The following is a 21,823-nucleotide window of genomic DNA, read 5'->3' on the forward strand; positions in this document are numbered from 1 at the left end:
AGAGTTGAGGCCTGTCTCACATCTTCTGGAAGGATGTTCCAGATGTTAGGAGCATAAAACTGAAACGCAGCCTCACCTTGTTTAGTCCTGACTCTGGGCACCAGCAGGAGACCCTTCCCTGAGGTTCTCAGAGCCCGAGTTGGTTCATATGGCTCTAACATGTTAGAGATGTACTTTGGCGCTTGACCATGAAGAGACTTGTACACAAGCAGAGCTGTTTTAAAATCTATTCTCTGAACGACAGGAAACCAGTGCAGAGACCTGAGCACTGGACTAATATGGTCGTATTTCCTGGTTCTTGTCAGGACTCGAGCAGCAGCGTTCTGGATGTACTGCAGCTTTCTTACAGCCCGTTTAGAGAGCCCAGTGAGCAGGCCGTTACAGTAGTCTAACCTGCTGGAGACAAACGCATGGATCAGTCTTTCTAAGTGTAACAGTGCCGAGAGGTAGACACTACTTTAAACAATCAATTTTGTGCAACTCAATATTCCTTTAAATATACACCGATTATAGGGGATGAATAACAGAGACGTGGGTTACAACAATTACAATTCTTTATTTTTCTTTGGTGATCAGCGCACAAAACCAGAGCCGCTGACCTAGTCTGTTCCTCTCAGAAAAAGCAGAGAGCCTGTGCGCAGCCATGTTGCTTTAAGCAGGTGTGACTTACAGTCGCCCAATCGTGAGCCCAGGTGAGCCCCGCTAAGGGGCAGTCACCAAAGTGTCAACAACACACACAGGGAAGGTGGAGATGCAATGGTAGCCCAATAACCAACTCTACTGCTACAATCTGCCCCCCCCCCCATTTGAGTCGTCGTCCCGACGAACCGAAAAAGAAAATGCTACACTACCACTAGGGGTCTTGCTGATTTACTTCCCTTACGGGACTGTTGAGAGTTCGCGGCAGCCAGTGGAATGTAGATGGAGCGTTGCAGAGCCCAAATGGCATTCGGTTCCACTCGAATAAGCCAAATGGGGTGCAAAAGGCGGTCTTCGGTTTGTCTTCTTCAGTGACCGGCACCTGGTTATAGCCACTCGCCAAGTCCAAAGTGGAAAACCATTGCGCCCCGGTCATAGCATCCAGCGACTCTTCGATGCGTGGAAGTGGGAATGCATCCTTCCGAGTTTTGGCATTCAGTGGGCGGTAGTCAACACACAGACGCAATGTACCGTCCTTTTTCTTCACCAACACAATTGGTGAAGCGTAGGGACTACAGCTCTCCCGAATTATTTGGGAGTCAAGCAGTTGGTTGATGTGTGCCTTCACCATGTCATAGTCAGACGGGGGTATCCGACGGTACCTCTGCCGAACTGGCACATTGTCCAGAAGTGGGATGTCATGAGAGAGCAGATTGGTGCAGCCCAAGTCACCAGCATGGGTAGAAAACACTGTGTCGAACTGTCCAAGCAAAGCACGGACTTGTCCCTGTTCGGAGCTGGTCAGAGAACTGGATAAATCCAGTCGAGTTATCTGCTCCTGAATAGTAGGTTGCACCGAGTCAGTGGCGTGAGAGGCAACAGTAGCTGTGACTGAAGAAACCTCGGACACACCTGCAGGTAGACTAACCACCTGAACACATTGTAGCGTGCCTAAGGCTATACGGGGATACAAAAGGACGTCAGTGGTACCAACATTAAAGGGATAATCCGGAGTAAAATGCACTTTAGATCAATTTACGGGATGTTGGGAGTACATACGTTGAGTTGACATCAAAATCATGTCATTCGGATGTGTTTTGAGAATTTCGATTTGACCGTTTTTAGCCAAAAGTCGTTAGCCTGGAAGTGAATGGGGCAAATCATGTCACCGCTACAAAACGCAATTTTTATACCTCTTCTACAGCTCCACACAACATAACACTTATGTGGTAGTGAGTAGAGGGTCCCTAAAGCCAAACCGAAGTGTCCCGAGGTCTTCATGTGGTCGGATATAGAGTCCAGAATGAATTTAATCAAGCCAACCTTTCCGGAAATGTGTCTGCTGCAGCTGCCGCTACAGACCGTGGTGAAGTTGGTTTGATATTGGTTTGAAAAAAAAAGACACCTTATTTCCTTATTGTGAATATCTGTCGAATATCCAAGAACTTCGGAATTGGGCACAGAGTCAGGAGCGGACTGCCTCACTTTGTCCATCAGGCTCAACAAGGCCAAAGAGAACTCTTGCAGGGTCTCTCCCTCCTGCTGTTTTCGGGAAAAGAAACCCTCTTGGAGAGCGACAAAGGATTTAGAGCACCCATACAACTCCTTCAAGATGGAAATGATTTTGTCGGGGTCCTTGCGTTCCGCACTAGGCTGAAATTTAATCTCCTCTCTTGCTTCCCCCACCAGGTGGTCGTAAAGAAAGAAAGCTTGCTCTGAACTCGCCAAGTGTCGTGCACGCATACATGCTTGAGCCTCTTCGATCCACTCTTCGAGTTTCATACCGGACCTACCACTAAACTGCGGACATTTCCGGTCACGTGGCACAAAAACAAGCCTCTCCATTCGAGGGACAAAATTATTAGCCGATTGTGGCACTACGTCATCATCACTTACCATTAACGGTGCATTTGAAGACGCTGTAGATGCCTCAGCTGAAGTAGCACTCGATGGCCTAGCGTTAGCCAGCTCCTGTCGCAGCCTCTCATTCTCAGCCCTTAACTGAGCCATCAACTCCTGTACATTTTCCGTGTCACTCATAATGGAGGTAAAGTTACTTACTCAAAAGATGACCAAAAGACCGTGGAACATCCAAGACCGCAAACTGGGCTAGATGGTAACAGATCGCAAGACAGACGTTGCCGCTGTCCTCGAAAAAAACAAAAAAAAAAAGGGGGGGGGGAAGGGGCGCAAGACAACATATAACACCTACAACACAATCATTCACTATACACTATTTAAAACTAGAATAAACACAAAAAAAAAGGGAGAAAAAAAAACAAAAACATACAAAACCCACGTGATTCTTTCGGTCCTGCCGACAACGCCAGATTGTAACAGTGCCGAGAGGTAGACACTACTTTAAACAATCAATTTTGTGCAACTCAATATTCCTTTAAATATACACCGATTGTAGGGGATGAATAACAGAGACGTGGGTTACAACAATTACAATTCTTTATTTTTCTTTGGTGATAAACAGGTAAAATACCGGCATTAAAATCACTCTCACACACACACACACACACACACGCCGGACACAGGACAGGACAGGACAGGACAGACAGGACCAATGATGCTGAGGTACACACAATTAACAAACAAAACACTGCAAACCAATAATAAGAAAGCAAAATAAATCACAGCAAAGAAAATGAGGACAGCAAACAAAAAAAACACACAAAAGCAAAATACCCAGCACACCAGGTTCAGCAGAGGGAATGCACCATTAAAGGGGAACTCCGGGGCATTTGAAGCGCATTTCCATTGCTAGAGGTTGTCAAATACTGATAGTAGGACACAGAGAGGTTCAAATCGGCGCTCCCTGTGTGGAGATAGCGCTGTTCGCTCAGCCTGTCATGCGAGGCTAATACGTGGTGGCTAAGGGGCAAGCGCTAACCCTTCCACGTAAAACAACAACTTGCACACAGCAGAAACGTCACACCACTTTATAAACCATCCGACAATAAAGTCACAAGCCTTACCATCAAAACCATATGCATGGTTCTCACATTACTGGCATGGGGACGTTACAAAACAACTTTATAAACAGCATGTAACTCACCGGTTAGTTGTACACTCGCGCATGTGAAAGCCCAAAAGAGTCGATGGACGATAATCCCATATACAAAACAATTATCTTCTCTAGAAAAACTGCGTTCAAGTATTTAAAATATTACAACAATATTACTGGGCATGTATTGTTGTAATGTTTTAAATACTTGAACGCAGTTTTTCTAGAGAAGATAATTGTTTTGTATATGTAATTATCGTCCATCGACTCTTTTGGGCTTTCACATGTGCGAGCCTACAACCAGCCGGTGAGTTACATGCTGTTTATAAAGTTGTTTTGTAACGTCCCCATGCCAGTAATGTGAGAACCATGCATATGGTTTTGATGATAAGGCTTGTGACTTTATTGTCGGATGGTTTATAAAGTGGTGTGACGTTTCTGCAGTGTGCAAGTTGTTGTTTTACGTGGAAGGGTTAGCTCTTGCCCCTTAGCCACCACGTATTAGCCTCGCATGACAGAGTGTGCGAACAGAGCGATCTCCACACAGGGAGTGCAGATTTGCACCTGTCTGTGTCCTACTATCAGTATTTGACAACCTCTAGCAATGGAAATGCGCTTCAAATGCCCCGGAGTTCCCCTTTAACTGGCGGGTTACAAGTTCACTAAAAGCACATACAGCCAGCGCACACAGAGAAGGGCAAACGTTGACCAAACAGACAAGACAAACACAACGGTAATAAATCACGGGACAGATGATGCAGCCTAGCGAGCAAGCTCAGCGCCATGCACCCGCACCCAAACCTACAAGCGGCCAAGCCGCCGAGGCTAGCAAGCAATGGAGGGCGGCCGTTACCGTGAGCAGACGGGAGGACACAGCGGCAACTCTGACCGTTATTGGTTGGAAGCCCCACGGGCCCGCTGTAGCTGGCACACGCAGTCCTGAGAGGCGACTTCGGTTACCGAATCGTCTCGTGATGTATACTGAATAAAGGTAAACCGAGCGCGTCGGAGGGATAAAGATGGAGCCGTACGGCTAAACAATTGGCAACAATTAGCCCAAGCGAACAGCCAGGGGCAAGACGAGTTCCATTCGGGGCACACGCGACGAGGAGCGCACAAAACCAGAGCCGCTGACCTAGTCTGTTCCTCTCAGAAAAAGCAGAGAGCCTGTGCGCAGCCATGTTGCTTTAAGCGGGTGTGACTTACAGTCGCCCAATCGTGAGCCCAGGTGAGCCCAGGTGAGCCCCCGCTAAAGAGCAGTCACCAAAGTGTCAACAACACACACAGGGAAGGTGGAGATGTAATGGTAGCCCAATAACCAACTCTACTGCTACATAAGTCTGGTTTAGACACTATTCCTTTGATTCTGGCAATGTTTTTTAGATGGTAAAAAGCTGCTGATGTTACTGATTTAATGTGGCTGTTAAAGTTCAGGTCTGAGTCCAATATTACCCCGAGATTTCTAACTTGATTATTAGGTTTAACAGAGAGAGTCTCAAGGTGACTAATAACACTTTCTCTTTGTTTCTGTGGGCCACAGACCGTGATTTCAGTTTTGTCTGAGTTTAGCTGGAGAAAATGGTTTTGCATCCACACACTGATCTGTTCCATGCAGTGACACAATGTATCTACAGGCCCGTGTTCTCCTGCTGTCAGTGACACGTAGATCTGAGTGTCATCTGCATAGTTGTGGTAGGACACATTATAGCTGCGTATTAGCTGGCCTAATGGAAGCATGTACAGATTGAACAGCACGGGTCCCAGGATTGACCCCTGGGGAACCCCACAGGTCATAGCCATTTGGTCTGAGACACAGTTACCAATTTCAACAAAATATTTCCTGTCCGCCAGATAGGACTTGAACCAGTGTTCAGGTGTATAGTTTGAAGCACTGTGGTGACCTGTAATCGATTCTCTTTGGCTCCAAAGACAATTACCTTTGTAATTGTTTTGTTTTTGTTTAGCTGGAGAAAGTTGTGGCACATCCAGTCATTAATCTCCTCAATGCCTTTACCAAGAACCTGTACAGGACCTTGGTCTCCTGGTGACATTATATCTGCGTATCATCTGCATAGCTATGGTAGTTTATTTTGTTGTTTTTTATAATCTGTGCCAGTGGGAGCATGTAGATGTTAAACAGAATAGGTCCCAGGATGGAACCATGGGGAACTCCACAATTGATTCTTGTCTGCTCAGATGTAAAGTTAACTATTGACACAAAGTACTTCCTGTTCTCTAGGTACGTTTTGAACCAGTTTAGTACAGTTCTGGAAAGACCCGCCCAGTTCTCCAGTCGTTTGAGTAATATATTGTGGTCAACTGTATCAAATGCAGTACTAAGATCTAGTAAAACTAAGACTGATATTTTTCCACCATCTGTATTCAGACATATGTCATTGAACACTTTGGTCAGAGCAGCCTCAGTGGTGTTGTCTAAAACCTGACTGGAAGGTATCACAGCAGTTATTTTGTGTTAAAAAGTAATTAAGCTGTTGAAAAAAACGTTTTTTTAATGATCTTACTTAAAAATGGGAGACTTGAGATGGGCCTGTAGTTGTTCATTTGCATCTTGTCAAGATTGTCCTTTTTTTTCAGCAGAGGTTTAATTACAGCTGTTTTTAGTGGCTCTGGAAACACACCTGACATTAAGTTCATGATCAGTAACAGATCTGACTCCAAAATCTTTGAGACCCTTTTGAAAAAACCTGTTGTAGGATGTCCAAACAGCAAGAGGAGGAGTTCAGCTGACGTAAGATGTCCTCCAGGTCTTTGCTGTTAATGGGTTGAAACTGTGTCATGGTGTTTAAACCGGTTTTCGTGGGGACACGGTACATATTCTGAACCTGCTGCTGATGTACCAACTGCTTGTCTAATATTTTGGATTTTGTCTGTGAAGAATTTGGGAAAGTGACTGCAGGCCATGGTGGAATGAAGTTCAGTTGCCACTAACACAGGAGGGTTTGTTAGCCTGTCAGCTGTAGCCAATAAGGCCCAAGCATTATGACTGTTTTTGGTGACGATGCCAGAGAAGTAGGACTTCCTTGCATTCCTCATTTGTAAATTATAAGAGTGAAGTTTCTCTTTATAGATGTTATAATGAACCTGGAAATTTGTTTTTCTCCATCTGCGCTCAGCTTTCCAACACTTTCCATTTTTCACCAGTGTGGAATTTCGCCATAGAGACTTCTTCCTTCCAGAGATAACCTTCACCTTAATGGGAGCAATAGCATCCATAACATTTAACATTTTAGCATTGAAGCTACTGACAAGCTCATTGACTGAACCCCCGGACAGGGCAGGTGTTAAAGAGAAGACCTGGTTAAAGATCTCACTACTGTTTTCAGTTATACACCGTTTTGAGATCACTGCTGTTGAGACATTTGTGTGCACTGAAATCGTGCTCTCAAAGAAAACACAGGAATGATCAGACAGGCCCACATCAGACACAGTAACCTTTGAACTTCTCAGACCCTTAGAGATCAGTAAGTCTAGAGCGTGGCCTCTGTTATGCTGAGTCAGCCCAAAGTTGTCCAGAGTGTTAGGCTACGTGCCCACGACAACGCTCTGAAGCATAAACGCAGATGTCCGTTTTTTTCCTCCACAATTTATCTGCGTTCTCACGAGTGTCTTGGGGGTGGATATCTGTCTATCCATGGGAACAGGGAAAACGTATAAAACTCATAAAACTCGCAGTTTGCCGATGTAGTATGCACGCCCTGGACGTAGGTGGCAAAAAAAAACGTGTGCAAAAAACGCACTTCTGCGTTTTGAACTGTTCCTACGGCGACGAGAGGTTGGAAAGTTTTCAAGATCTCCACTCTGGGGGGCGTTTGTGTTTTCTCCGTTTTGAACTCCTAAAAACGCCGTCGCCGTGTGCAAGATAGGCACATCTGTCGAAATGTTCTACGTTTATCTGTCGTTACCGTTGTCGTGGGCACGTAGCCTTACTCAGGTCTTTAGTCCCTTTGTCTAAAGGGTTGTCCACATAGATGTTAAAATCACCAACAAATATTACACAGTCAAAATCAACACAGATCATAGACAGCAGTTCACTGAGGTCATCAATAAAAGTCTGCACAGTATTTGGGGGGCCTGTAAAAATTCAGAAACAGGACTCTGGATGAGGCCTTCAGCTGTATTGCCCCATATTCAAAGGACTGAAAAATTCCAGGAGATAACTGCTTACATTGAAATGATTCATTAAATAAGACTGCGACCCCTCCTCCTCTCCTGCTCACTCTGGACTTGCTGATAAAACTGTAACCAGGAGGGGTCGACTCAATGAGAACAGCAGCACTGTTATTTTGCTCTAACCAAGTTTCAGTTAAAAACATAAAATCCAGGGTGTGCTCAGTGGTAAAATCATTAATTAAAAATGTTTTCCCAGCTAAAAGCCTAACATTTAATAAAGCCAACTTAACTGTTTTAGAGATATTATTTGCCCCCTCGTGTTTGGGAGCAGTCTGTGGCACACAAGGTATGTTTACTTTATTTAAAGATCTTTTAGAGTGCAACTCTCTGTGTTTTGACTGGGCCACATTTCTCCTTCTGTCTCCTAAAAGTACAGAAATTTTAAAACCTTCTAATAAACAGGGTCCCCGCTTGTCCTGGGAAAAGTCACGACTGCCATAATCCTCGCAGCCCGGACCCACACGTCACACATCAGACTGCGGAGACAGAACATGATGGACAGGAGTGGGTGGGGCTGTCGCTTCGGCTGCTCTGGTAGGGGCGGGGCTCGGGTGGGGGTTTATGGGGGACAAAAAGAGATTGGGCTGGGGGGTAGATCTGAGCCCAGCGTTGACTCGCTCCATCATCTGCTTAGTGAATTTCACGTGAGGGGAGGAGGGGGAAAGGGAAGGTGAGGAGTGCAATTACCTGTCAGGGGTTTGGCGGGCTGGGGAAGGTCCTGGTCCCTGGTCCTGGTCATTGGTGCTGTTAAGAAGGTCAGGGGCAAATAAGGAACCCTCTACTTGCCTCTGATGTCTCTCCTTTCTGAAGCTGTTCTCGGGTGGGGGCAGATGGAGTTCCTCCTCAAGGTTTCTGCTGGGCTTTGTTTGTTCCTCTCTATGAGATAACTCCTCGTTTATCTCAGCTTTGGCACCGAGCACAGATGGATGATGTAACACAGAACACAGGAACACAGAAAAGGAGAGGGGGAAACCGTGTAAGCACAGTTTGACCTTTTTTAAGCTGACTAATGCAAGTTATGCATGTCATGAAAAAATGTCTAATACCTACATTGGCCCAGTCTTCAAAACATTGCAGTTTCACAAGGCTCAAAAATGGTACAACTGCTAATTTTACTGACCTTTTCTGACTTTTTCTGACTAATTCCCTTCTGGGATGCAGCTCTTGTCATAGAGGTGATCACTTATTAAGTTGTGATGACACTGACATAATAACATGATAATGGAAACTCTTGGAACGACAGTCGTCACTGTTGAGTTCCATAAAAATAATTATATTTGGGTAGGACAGGTTTTGAGAATGGCATTGCACAGCTTACTTTCATTCACTAGTTCCATTCCCGTTCTGCACACTGGTTGCCCCTGTCCTTTCACATTTCCTCTTCCTATCCAACTCAGGATTTATTAGTTTTCTGGGGCGACCATGACTTTGAGGGTGCTTCCCACCTCCTCCACATGTCAAAGTGACCTTGGACAAGACACCAAGCTCAACATTGTATCTGATACACTTGTTGATGTGATTATAGTGTACAGTACATACATATAGTACAAATGTATATTAAGAAGTGTTATATGAGATTTTCTATGATTGAGTGAATGGAAAACACTTACATTACAGCCAAAGGTGTTACGTAAGTTCAGACCATTTACTAATTTCTACTTCGATCTCACCTGCAAATGGTTAGGGTTAGAATTAATGTATATGCTAAGCTTTAGATGCTTAAAATTCATGTCTGGGGTTTAAAATGTACACATTTCATGACTTAAACATTATGATACTAGTGCTGAGATTGCTGTGACCTAACAGCAGCCTTGTGATACATTGCCTTCACAGAATTTTTACCCTTGAATTGTATCAATACTATATTTTCCACATGTTGGCAAATGGTTATATTTTGTTTTCTTGAGAGAGTGAGCTTCCTGATGGCACAAATGCTTGCTTTTGTGTCCTAACACAGGTACCCTGACTTCCACAGGTGTACAAGAGATTTTCATTACCTCCAGATCAGCTTTCACCTTTAATTCGACAGGTTAATTTCTCTGAGCCTGACAGGGTGCAAGACTATGGATGTGAAGAAAAACAAAACAACCTACATCGGGCTGTAGGAGATGACAGCATAGTTACGCTCTGCACTCTCTCTCCATTGTCGCCTGTGTTAGTGACAGGCCTGCATGCAGAGGCTGTAATTGAAAGTGTGAGGGACTGCCTCTGCTGTTCAGACGGCAACAAGATGTTATTTTGCTTCAGTTCTATCAGGTCCTCATTTATAAATGGAGTGTCGCTCCGCTGCAGAAATTCTGTTAGTTTTTTTTTAGTTTGATGCAAACTTTACACAAAGCTCTTAATGAGTGGGCATATATGCTTCTCTATCATTTAGGCCATTGTGATGTTCTGACTACTAAGTTCATACAAAGGGATTTGCCAGTGTTGGTAATTGGACACTGGTCTATGCTTACTTAAGTGAAACATTCATGGAGATCTAAATTAAAGACTCGCAGTCTGATTTCCATTCAGTCATTCTTGACAAATGATGAGGCCGACAAAAGGGTGATGCTTTTGTTCTCCTTTATTCATTATATGAGCACATTTATTCAGACATAGATCCTTTTTTGACAGTATGTAGATCGTCTGATATAGTCTATTATTCTTTTCGAGTAATGAGACCCAGTTTAATATTATGTAGTTCAGTCAGACACGGATTAAAGACAGTGACTGTTCTGACATAGATGGTGCTATATTTTCTAATGAGAACAGAATTAACAAGTAATCTCCCTTATCTAATGTTAAGATAATAGGTTAATGCAAATGGACAAGATTTCTTACTAGCTGGGCGTACAACACAAGTATAATGTTGTGCAGAATCTTTTTCTTCTAAGGGTTTAATTCAATTCACAGTTTCTGGCATGAATTTACAATAAAATTCAGCAGGTGTTATACTACACCACAACATTATTTTTAGCTTTTTTTTTTTTTTTGTCACACAACATATCAGGAAATTAATTTTACACTAAAATTTCATGACAAAGACATTCTATTTGCAATGTTTCTTACTAGATGCTGCCGCTCTAAGTTATTTGACAAGATAAACGTTGACTTTTACGGCAACGTCTGTAAAATATTTGAGTGAATATATCATATGAATCCTTTATTGTCCCAAAAATGGGGATTCTTCAAAATTCCTGTTTGTTTGTAGGATTTAATTAACAGTAAATATTAAGCGAAAACATAATCTACATTCAAATACAGTAAATGCAGAACTGATCATTTCCTGAAAAATAGTGCCAAATGATGGGGATTCTTTACTACAGTTGTATTTTGCTAAATTATTTTAACACACTTTTTTCATATGGAGCACTCTATGTTGCTGATGCACATTAACTGACCCACTTTTTCACTTATTGCTGTGACTGAAATGTTTGAGGCTCAGCTTTGCTGATTTCATCAGGCTCGAGTGTGAATCATTAGATGCATCCTCCACGAGTCTGTTGATGGACTCTAGTGAAGGGAGGTGATTTTGAAAACCATCATGGATTTTTCTGTAATATTTCTTTGACGTCTCCCAAAGTAAAATGACAAACCATCGTAGACTTTATGCAGCACGACTCAACAAGACTTTCTTAACTCATCTTTCTGATGCTGCTATAAATCAATTTTCTTTTGAGAGTCAAAACCTTTTCACCATAGTTAGAGACAGAATAGGCATTAGAGGTTCAGGAATATTATTTCTATTATAATTATTGATGCATCATTTTTATTTATAATTAGATATGTAAAGAAATCCAAGAAACTCTGGCAGCAGAGGCACAATGTAATTGTGCAACGTGAAATAAGATATCATGTGAAATACATTTGATTGAACAAATGGTTGAACTGATAAACAACTGTAGCTTCACTCTCGTGAATTAATCAAAATTAATTTCACCGAACACTACGTGCAAATAGGAAGAGGCCAATTACCAGTATTAAAAAGATAAGTAAAAAGATCTATCTGTATTTAGATATTTGAGTACTGTACCTCTCTATATTTTATAAACACTAGTTTGACACCATTGACCTTTCTTTTCAAATTTCAGATTGTGCACCGCACTCTGGCTGCCATGCTGGGATCCTTAGCAGCCTTAGCTGCTCTGGCTGTCATTGGTAATGTAAGTATGTTGTACCCTTCAGTTTATTGATGTGTTTATTCAAAAATCAATAAAACCAAGAACTACTTGGCTTATCCACACCACATATTGTCTGAATATGAAGACAACCAGCTGCCAGAAAGTAGTGGCAACAATAGATTCCTTCAGCTGCTAAATCTGGCAATGTGGCATCATTACACTCTGCTCTGCTGTTTGTGCTTTTACCGTCGGAAGATCAGGAGAACATAACGTTTTTTTCTCTTATTCACTGCATCTCTTGAGTTGCTCTCCAGCTTGCTCAACATCTCGTAAAGTACACAGATTTAATGAGATAATTGAGATGGACAGACTGGTGGAAATTATTTGGCCAATCAGAAATATTCAGTGTTACAAGCCCCACCTGCTGAGCAGGTGATAAAATCAAATGGTTACCTATTACTTTGTTCTAGCGGCTGGTCCCTGCTGTGAAAATTCAAGGACCAGGTATTGGAAAAAGAAAAAAGAAAAAGGCTTTCAAAATGTCCTTGTGCCTGGGGAAATCTCATGAACAGAGCTGAGTTACTGTGTCATATATCGGCTCCATGAAACCTGGTCTTCACTGACCGAGGGGGCCCCAAAGAATATGTCTGCAGACAACCAAAATATATGTTTTCATAACATTTCCCTTTTAATTAGAGAGCAGTTTTCTCTGATACATTACTGACATGGTCTGTGTGAGGTTAGAGGGACTTTCATCTGAATATGCCCTTCTTATTGTAGCCCACTCACAACTATGTTAGAGGAGTTTTCATAAGTTCATGAGACGCATACATAAATTTCATGTTGTAATCACGATTTTGTAAGTTATTTTTGAAAGTGACTGCTTCCAGATCTACAACAAAAGATGAAAGCATGTTGAAATGATTGTTATTTCATGATGTTTATTTTCTTTTCTTCAGAACCATTGCTTATAAAATTAACTATGAAACTCATTTATTTAATTCAAACTTTTCCAAAAAATATTAACCATGTTCCACCATATGCAGTAAGCATAAATAATTATAATCAATGACATGAATTGTGGGTCCTAGTTTGAGGGTACTGAGCCTCGGGACACAGACCACTGTTAGTATCACTGGTTAAACCTGAGCTTGTCCTGCTACATGTCATCAATGAAAAAATTATTTAATACACCTAAAACCAGGATCTGGGCCAGAGAGGTGTTACCTTGCTGTAACACTGCTGCCTTTTGGAAACTTCTCAGACGTTTAGCAAAATTATTTCCTGTCTTTTAATATTATTATTACTCTTCTCTGACTCATATGAATATTGTGAATAACTCCAAGTCATCTGATAAATCTTTGTCACTCTTACAGCGACCCAGTCTGGTTACTGTGGTAGAGTGGATCGACTATGAGACACTGGCTCTTTTGTTTGGCATGGTGAGTGCGTCAGAGATGTTCTTCATGTGCTCATTTACTCAGTATTTGTATTATTACTGGAGGTTTTGACAACGCAGCTCCACTCGTTGCTTTTTTTTTATCAATTCACTCAGCAAAAGCCAAAAAAATTGGCAATATAAATGCTCTTCTCTGTGGAAACAAGCATGTCCTCAATGTCATGAGAGATATATCTGAGAAGCATTTTGGGGTTTCTGTGGAAGCCACAGCCATTACGTCTTTATAGCAGATCACATTCCTATACACATAAAAAACTATTCTGCCTTATCACTGAGATATGAAATGTTATCACACCACCTCCAGTGGCAGTAAAAATTTTGAAAAAAATTCCAATACTTTCTCAGAGACAGGACTTATGTACTTTTAAGAGCTACAGTACACTTCATGCAAAACCATAATGTTGAACTGCTTCAGTGTGAATTTTGCATGGTTCAAAAACATCTTCCTTAAGCTTCGCTGCAAAATCAAATTGTTTGGGTTATGATCTCTCTGTGTCACCACCATCTCATATGTAAACTCAGATTTACCATCTCCAATGACTAGTTTTTAGATATGAGGGTGAGACATAATCTTGTCACACGATAGGATTTTTTTTTTCAAGCAAATGTAACCTGTTTCTCACAGATGGTGCTGGTGGCTATTTTTTCAGAGACGGGCTTCTTTGATTATTGCGCGGTGAAGGTGAGTTGACTGAATCATTAATAGATAATACTGCATGTGATCAAAGATATGACAACAATAGATAGTATTCCCTTGTGTATTGTTTGCATTTGAATTTTTAACATTGACCAAGGGTGATGTTGAGTGACAAGTTTCTGAAAATAGCAGCCCACTGTCAAAGTCCACAGGCTTTGAGCTGTTTCTGAAATTAGCACAACAATCCTTCAGTTCAACTTCTCTAACATCTGAGAGTGCATTTGTGAAATCAGACGAGCCATGAAGTTCAGATGTCTATGATTACATCCTGACCCCAAAAATACTGCTCCACAACAGCTTGCCAAGAATGACGTTCACTTTGTTTTGTGGAAAGGTTAAGCTCAACTTGAATTATATTGCACTTTTAAAACACACGTGTGTTCTGAAGTGCTTTACAGAGTAAAAGCAAAAAAAAAAAAGAAAGCAAGCATGGGAATAAAACAGAATGTAAAAGATTCAAACACTATATCCTTCCTCTGAGAGGAGGATTCAATTCAATTCAATTCAAAAATACTTTATTTATCCCAGAGGGAAATTAAATGTTGATGTAACTCAATTAAATCAAGGAGTTATTATAGATGCTGATGGCTGTGGGCAGGAAAGATTTCCTGTAGCGGTCCGTTTTGCATCCAAACTGAAGAAGCCTTTGACTGAAGAGACTCTGTTTTCCGATAACAGTCTCATGGAGGGGATGTTCAGGGTTGTCCATAATTCTCTTGATTTTATGCAAAATCCTTCTTTGCATTATTGTCTCCAGAGGTTCCACAGTCATCCCCAGAACAGAACCAGCCTTCCTTATCAGGTTGTTGAGTCTTTTTAGGTCCCTGGTTCTGATGCTGCTGCCCCAACAGATGACGCAAGAGGAAATGACGCTCTCAACAACAGACTTGTAGAAGATCTGTAACATCTTGTTGCAAACCTTGAAGGACCTTAGCTTCCTCAAGAAGTACAGTCTGCTCTGTCCTTTCTTGTAGATGGCTTCACTGTTGTGTCTCCAGTCCAGTCTGTTGTCCAGATGAACACCAAGGTATTTATATTCCTCAACCACCTCCACTTCTTCTCCCATGATGGAAACAGGGTTTGATCTGACCCTGTTTTTCCTGAAATCTACAATCATCTCCTTTGTTTTGTTAACATTCAAGATGAGATGATTGTTCCCACACCATGCCACAAAGCGGTCCACCAGCTCTCTGTACTCAGCTTCTTGTCCATCTCTGATACACCCGACAACTGCAGAGTCATCTGAATATTTCTGTAGATGACAGGAGTCTGACTTGTACTGGAAGTCTGAAGTGTACAGAGTGAAAAGGAATGGTGAGAGTACAGTCCCCTGTGGTGCTCCTGTGCTGCTGATCACCTGGTTAGACACACAATTCTTCAGTCTGACAAACTGTGGTCTGTTTGTCAGGTAGTCATTAATGCAGGTGATTGTTGAGGCCTCCACCTGAGTCTTCTGGAGTTTCAGACGAAGCAGATCAGGCTGCATTGTGTTAAATGCACTGGAGAAATCAAAGAACATGATCCTCACAGTGCTGCCTGCTTTGTCCAGATGACAGTGGGTTTGTTGAAGCAGGTGTATGATAGCGTCTTCAACTCCAACTCCATGGCGATAAGCAAACTGCAGGGGGTCCTGATATGTGCTGGTTTGCTTACACAGGTGGGTCAACAGGAGTCTCTCCAGGACCTTCATGATGTGGGATGTCAGGGCAACAGGTCTGTAGTCATTGATGACTGAAGGGTGAGTTTTCTTTGGTACCGGAACCAGACAGGATGTCTTCCACAACAGTGGTACCTTCTCTTGGGTCAAGCTAAGGTTGAAAAGGTGTTGCAGAATCCCACAGAGCTGCTCTGCACTCGGGGGCTGACACCATCTGGACCTGCAGCCTTGTTCTGGTTCAGTCTCTCCAACTGCCTCTTCACCTGACTTCTAGAAACAGAAAAGTGGGAGGGGGAGGCAAAGGGGACAAGGGAGAAGGTGGTGGAGGACTACAGATTGCCTGGACAACAGAAAAGACAGCCACAGTGTAGCACTTCCAGTTTACTGTCTACAGAATGGAAAGAGTAGGTTGTACTCTTATAGATTCTTCAATGTTTGCACTAACATGTTGCATATCATGCTCTGGATCCCTTGGAGCTGATTCTGCGAGTAGCAGTTTCAGAAGATAAGCTGTGTTGTTCACCCTGTAAACAACACAGCAATAAAAGAATGGTGTGTTCAGACAGAGGCTTCTTCAGCTCTGCTGCAACAAAAAGCTATACAGAAGGTCATTCCTGCCCACAGCAATAAATAGGAATAACCATTCGTTATAATGCTTATAATGAATAAAAAAACATTACGCAACATTATAATTTGCTTTTGGGATTAATAAAGTATCTTTAATTTGATTTAATAAAACTTTATTTTATTTGATTTTAAAAAGATTAACAACACAAATAATAAAATATTGACATAAGTAGCAATAAAAGCAAATAATCTAATTAATAAAAGGCTTTATGAATACAAATAACAGAAAGAGCCAAAACCACAATAATATTTTTCAAGTGATATTTTTCAAGTATGTTTTAGGCTTAGTCTTAAAAGCAGAAAGGGGTTTTGTGTCCACACAAACTAGCCTCTGGTTCCACATGAGAGAGCCCTGAAAATGAAAAGCTCTGCCTTTCATTCTGGTAGAAACTCTGGGAACTACATGCAGGCCTGAATTTTGAGGACAAAATGTTCTTGTGCGAAGAACAATAAGATCATATTGAACAGAGTATGGCAAAGTAGGGCTAAATTTTTATTTTACTGAGGAGCCAATGCAGAGGGGAGACAGGAGAGATGTGATGTCCCTTAGCCCTGCCCATTAATACTCTGGCCACAGTGTTGTGGATTAATGGAAAGATGTTCAGGAAATTGCTTGGACACGAGCGAGGATGGCACTGCCTTAATCCAGGGGTCCTCACAGTAGTACTGGAAGCCAAGCTAATGTCATCCAGTGTAACGATGTGATTTAATATCTCAGTTTTACGTTAATTCAAAAGTATCCATTGTAATCCAGGCCTTTATGTCTTTAGGTAAGGCCTGTGACTTTAATAACTCATTATCCTCAGGTCTCATAGATAAACAGAGCTGTCATGAGCATAAAAAAGGAAATGCATGTCATATTTGCTGATGATGATGGCCAAAGGAAGACTGTTTAAAGAGAACTGAATTGATCCAAATTCAGAACCCTCAGGAACATCATTACAAACCCTGGTTTGTGTTGAGGACACATTTTATACATGTACAAACTGGGATCTGTTGGATGAATATGACTTAAACTAGTCCAAAGCAGTATCCCTGAGCCCAATTACATGTTCAAATCTGTGTGATAAGATGTTGTGGTCAATGGTATCAAATGCAGCACCGAATGTTTACATAGGTCTCAGAAATAAACTAGCTCTTACTTGTTTTTTTTATTTTTATTTTCAATGGAAACAGTACTACAAATGAACAGATCTAATATTTAAACACTTTAAATAAAAAGTATACTGTATATTGGTGCATTTCAGCATGTAAAAGTATTTTTCATTTTCCTCTAATAATAAAGAATGCCTATTTTTAGATTAGTCTGTCACAGAAGACAAGGCCTCCATTTTCTCTACATAGAGCAGGTTGAGGCTGAATGTTTGCTGTTGACAGCAAAGGTGGGCAAATGCCTTTAACCTTCAGCAGTCAGACCTGAACATACAAGGAGATCATGCAGGCTCATGAATTTTAAGTTCAATTTGGACAAGGGCAGGCACTCCAAATTAAAATATCTTCACAGAGAAGAGCTAAGCAGCTCCCAGACAATGCTCACACACAAAAGCTGACCACCCTGAGTTATTACCATGTGGTGAAACATTAACATTAAAGACTTTATTAAAAATCTGAGTACAGAACCCCTTTGTACTTTTAAAGAAGAACTGCTTAGAACTGCACATAATACATGATATGTTTTTCTTCAATGACACTCAAACACCATTGGCTTCTTTAGCAGCTTATGACACTTCTCAGAAATATCTGTTCCTCAGTAATACCTCAAATGAATTACTTAGACTCGGTTGCTTTAACTTTTAAATCCCTTCTGTGAAATGATTAAAATACTTTATCCTTCTCTCAGCATTATATTCTTCCCTCATCACTTTATCATTTATACATATTCATAGTGTGTTTATTGCTGGAATTTTTAATATTGTGCCTTTTTTATATTTTTAATGCATACTGTGCCTTTATGATGCAGAGAGCTACCAACTGAAAATTTCGTTATGTGTAGGCATAATGACAATAAAGATTGATTCTTGATTCCCTCGGCAGGCTTACCAATTGTCTAGAGGAAGGGTGTGGCCTATGATCATCATCCTCTGTCTGATCGCTGCCATCCTATCTGCTTTTCTGGATAATGTGACCACTATGATGCTTTTTACCCCCGTCACCATAAGGTAAAGTATATAAGGGCAAACTGACATGCTAGTTTGTGTTACAATATTTAAACTAGGTGGATGCCACCTCTTCTCTGACCTGAATCGACCTGAATATATTTCAGTCAAGACAAACACCCTACAAACTAAATAAAATCTTTAATTGTACTTGTAATTAGTGTACTTACAAATTCCCTGAAAGGTCTCCGCCTCCCTTATGTCTCTTACTTAAAATTACTGTCTCAAATAATTTTTCAAATCTAAATTTGCTGCCATAACATCTGATATTGAACTTAAATTAGAAACCAACACAACACAGATCCAGCCCGAACTGTGGCCTAGTTTTGTTTTACCAGGCCAGCTACAGCGTGGACATGACGTTAAAGGACTAATACGTTCATTTCCAAATATCCTTTCTATTTTCCTGTATTCATGTCTCCCACCCAGTGCAATCTAATCAAGTCTTATTCTGTCTCTATCTGATTTTGCAGGTTGTGCGAGGTGCTTAATCTAGACCCCAGACATGTTCTGATTGCAGAAGTAATCTTCACCAACATCGGAGGGGCCGCCACAGCTGTCGGAGATCCACCCAATGTGATTATAGTATCCAACCAGAGCCTACGCAGAGAAGTAGGCATTTTCACAGCTCCCCACTTAAACATGCACTGATACAGTTTAACAGCTCAGCTCAGTGTAATCTGACACATGAGCTCAACACCCAGAAAGCAAATGCAATGCTATTCAAGATCTCCGTGTTACACTGTGATGGGAAAATCACTATTTTCTCTTTATAGATGGTTCAATACAGGTGAATGACAAAATAATATAAACAGATTAAATATGAATATTTCTTGGGTGCTTCGTAAAATTTTGGTCGTTACTTGTTTTGTGTTGATAATCAACATCCAATAGGGTTGCAGTTACTTTGTACATGCAGTTCAGCCAATATCCACATGTTTAGATGAACAGATGAACACTAGTTTGACACCTTACTGCTTAATCCATAATCTGCCCAACTAACTGTTTTGCAAACCTTATGACAAGGTTTTTAGAGTCTTGAATGGACGCTGAGAATTCCCCAAAGCGATTCCTCTGTAGCTGCCTGTCCCACTTAGATTAAATATTGTACTCTGCAGCTTAAAAGCAGCTTTTATCTGCCCTTTGCTGATCATCCATGGTTGTTAGTTTCAAGTTCTATTTTACTGCAGACAATAAACAGGACACTGAATTGAGCTGCTTGTTATTCACAAAGACAATACAAATCTGAAGACGATTGAGGCTGTGGTGCTGTAGAGGTTTCTGTCTCAGAAATTAATTCATTTCAGTTTCAGGAAGCCATACAAAACCTTTTATCCACACCAGACAGAGTTACTCTCCCTCAGTAAAGAAACTGCTCCATGAACTGCTCAAAATATCTCATTTATAGCTCAGGTTTTTCTTCTTAACTTTATGATATCATAGGAAAAGCATTTGTATATTGCACCCCTTGTGGCTTTTATATATTTTTTTTATTGGCAAGAATCACCATCAGCCTCGGATACCGTCACTAAGAGACTAAAGAGCTAAATCATAATATTTCAGCAGCAGTGTACAGTAAAAAGAAAATAATGTTTTTTGAACATGACAGCTGGAAAACCTTACCTTGCTTAACTCATTGGCTGCCAGCCATTTTCAGTGCAGAGACACCCATACTGCCAAGTGTTTTTCAGTATTTTGACTGATTTTCCAAGACCCACAGAAAAGTGTGTCTTATGACTATGTACACACCGAAATTACCAAAAGAAAGAGTAGACTCTCTTCTTTGATCAGGAGAAAAAAGTTTGTTTCTACCATTTTCAGTCTTTTAGTATTAGACAGTAGAACATAGGTTGGTTTCACCAAAAACAGCTGTTTGACCCAAAAAATGGAGAAAACGAGCTCTTTTTTTTTTTTGTGCATAGTGGCACTGCTGCCACCTAGCGGGTAATTTTGCCAGTATATTCTCTGTTTAGTGTTTACAAGCCTAAGATTTAGTGACGAACTCCGCTAGATTGTCCCCCAGCCCGCTCCGTTAAAAAACGCAATTGAAGTCTATAGACGTCTTTGGCAGTGAACGTTTTTTTTTAAATTGACGTCTATAGACGTCAATGGCACCGAAAGAGTTAACCTATCCTCTGAAGGCCATCTGTCTGACAGCTTTGGTCTCCCGTTCGACTCTAGAATACTTTGTTATGCAGGAGTTCATGGTCGACTCACTGCAAAGTGTCTAGGTGGCTGCAAACCAAGCCCAAATCATCAGCCCTCCACCACCGTGCTTGACAGTTGGTATGAGGTGTTTTGTGCTGATTTGCTACGTTTGGTTTTCTCCAAACGTGCTGGTGTGCATTATGACCAAACATCTCGACATTGGTTTTGTCTGTCCAAAGGATATTATTCCAGAAGTCTTGTGGTTCGTTCAGATGCAACTTTGCAAACCTAAGATGTCCTGCCATGTTCTTTTTAGAAAGAAGAAGCTTTCTCCTGTTACCATTACAGGCCAAGCCATACATGTGTAGTGTTTTTCTTAATTGTGCTGCCATGAACTTTAATATTTAACATGCTAACTGAGGCCTGTAGAGTCTGAGATGTAGCTCTTGGGTTTCTTGCATTTTCTCTGAGCATTGCACGGTCTGACCTTTGTTTATTGAATGTTTTCCACTTGTTACCATACACTCACTGTAGAATGAAGAGCACCAAATAGTTTGGAAATGGCATTACAACCCTTCCCAGACTGATGGGCAGCAACAACTGGCTCTCTAAGATAATTGCTGATGTCTTTCCTCCTCGGCACTGTGTTAACACACAGCTGAATGTTACTTACCATCTTAATTCCTATAGATACAGAATTCAGATTTTCACTTTTATTTATGTCAATTTTAAGGCATTTAAAAAATACAGCCCAATTAAAGAATTGATCGAAATTCAATTATAATCCAATCAAATCCATCTAATGAAATTCCAAATTATTTCCAAAGTAGCCTCGCTAAGGAATTCAACAGCTGATTATATTGAGATTTCTCTTCAATTCAAGATGACAAGAAAGAGGGGACAACAAGCACCATAACACCAAGCCAGGAATACATGTTGGGAAAGAGAATCAGACGTTAATAACAACAATAATGCCATATGTACACAGAGAGTAAAAGAGAGCAGAGTGAGGGGAGGTGCATCATGGGAGGCCCCCCAGCAGTCTGTGCCCCTAGCAGCTTAACTATGGGATGTTTCAGGGTCACCTGAGCCATCCCTAACTATAAGCTTTATCAAAAAGGAAAGTTTTAAGC

At 41.3% G+C, this 21,823-nt stretch overlaps 1 protein-coding gene across 1 annotated transcript in view; it reads left to right on the forward strand.

Annotated features, from left to right (window-relative positions):
- oca2 (oculocutaneous albinism II) overlaps nucleotides 1-21,823 on the forward strand; it is a 67,948-nt gene that overhangs the window by 15,716 nt on the left and 30,409 nt on the right. Inside the window, exons 10-14 of the mRNA XM_075486213.1 lie at nucleotides 11,917-11,988; nucleotides 13,323-13,388; nucleotides 14,031-14,087; nucleotides 18,421-18,545; nucleotides 19,016-19,154. Coding sequence (XP_075342328.1) covers nucleotides 11,917-11,988; nucleotides 13,323-13,388; nucleotides 14,031-14,087; nucleotides 18,421-18,545; nucleotides 19,016-19,154 — 459 coding nt within the window. The remainder of the gene's footprint in view (nucleotides 1-11,916; nucleotides 11,989-13,322; nucleotides 13,389-14,030; nucleotides 14,088-18,420; nucleotides 18,546-19,015; nucleotides 19,155-21,823) is intronic.

The sequence above is a fragment of the Odontesthes bonariensis genome, chromosome 15, assembly GCF_027942865.1.
Source record: "Odontesthes bonariensis isolate fOdoBon6 chromosome 15, fOdoBon6.hap1, whole genome shotgun sequence".
In the NCBI taxonomy this organism is placed as follows: Eukaryota; Metazoa; Chordata; class Actinopteri; order Atheriniformes; family Atherinopsidae; genus Odontesthes; species Odontesthes bonariensis.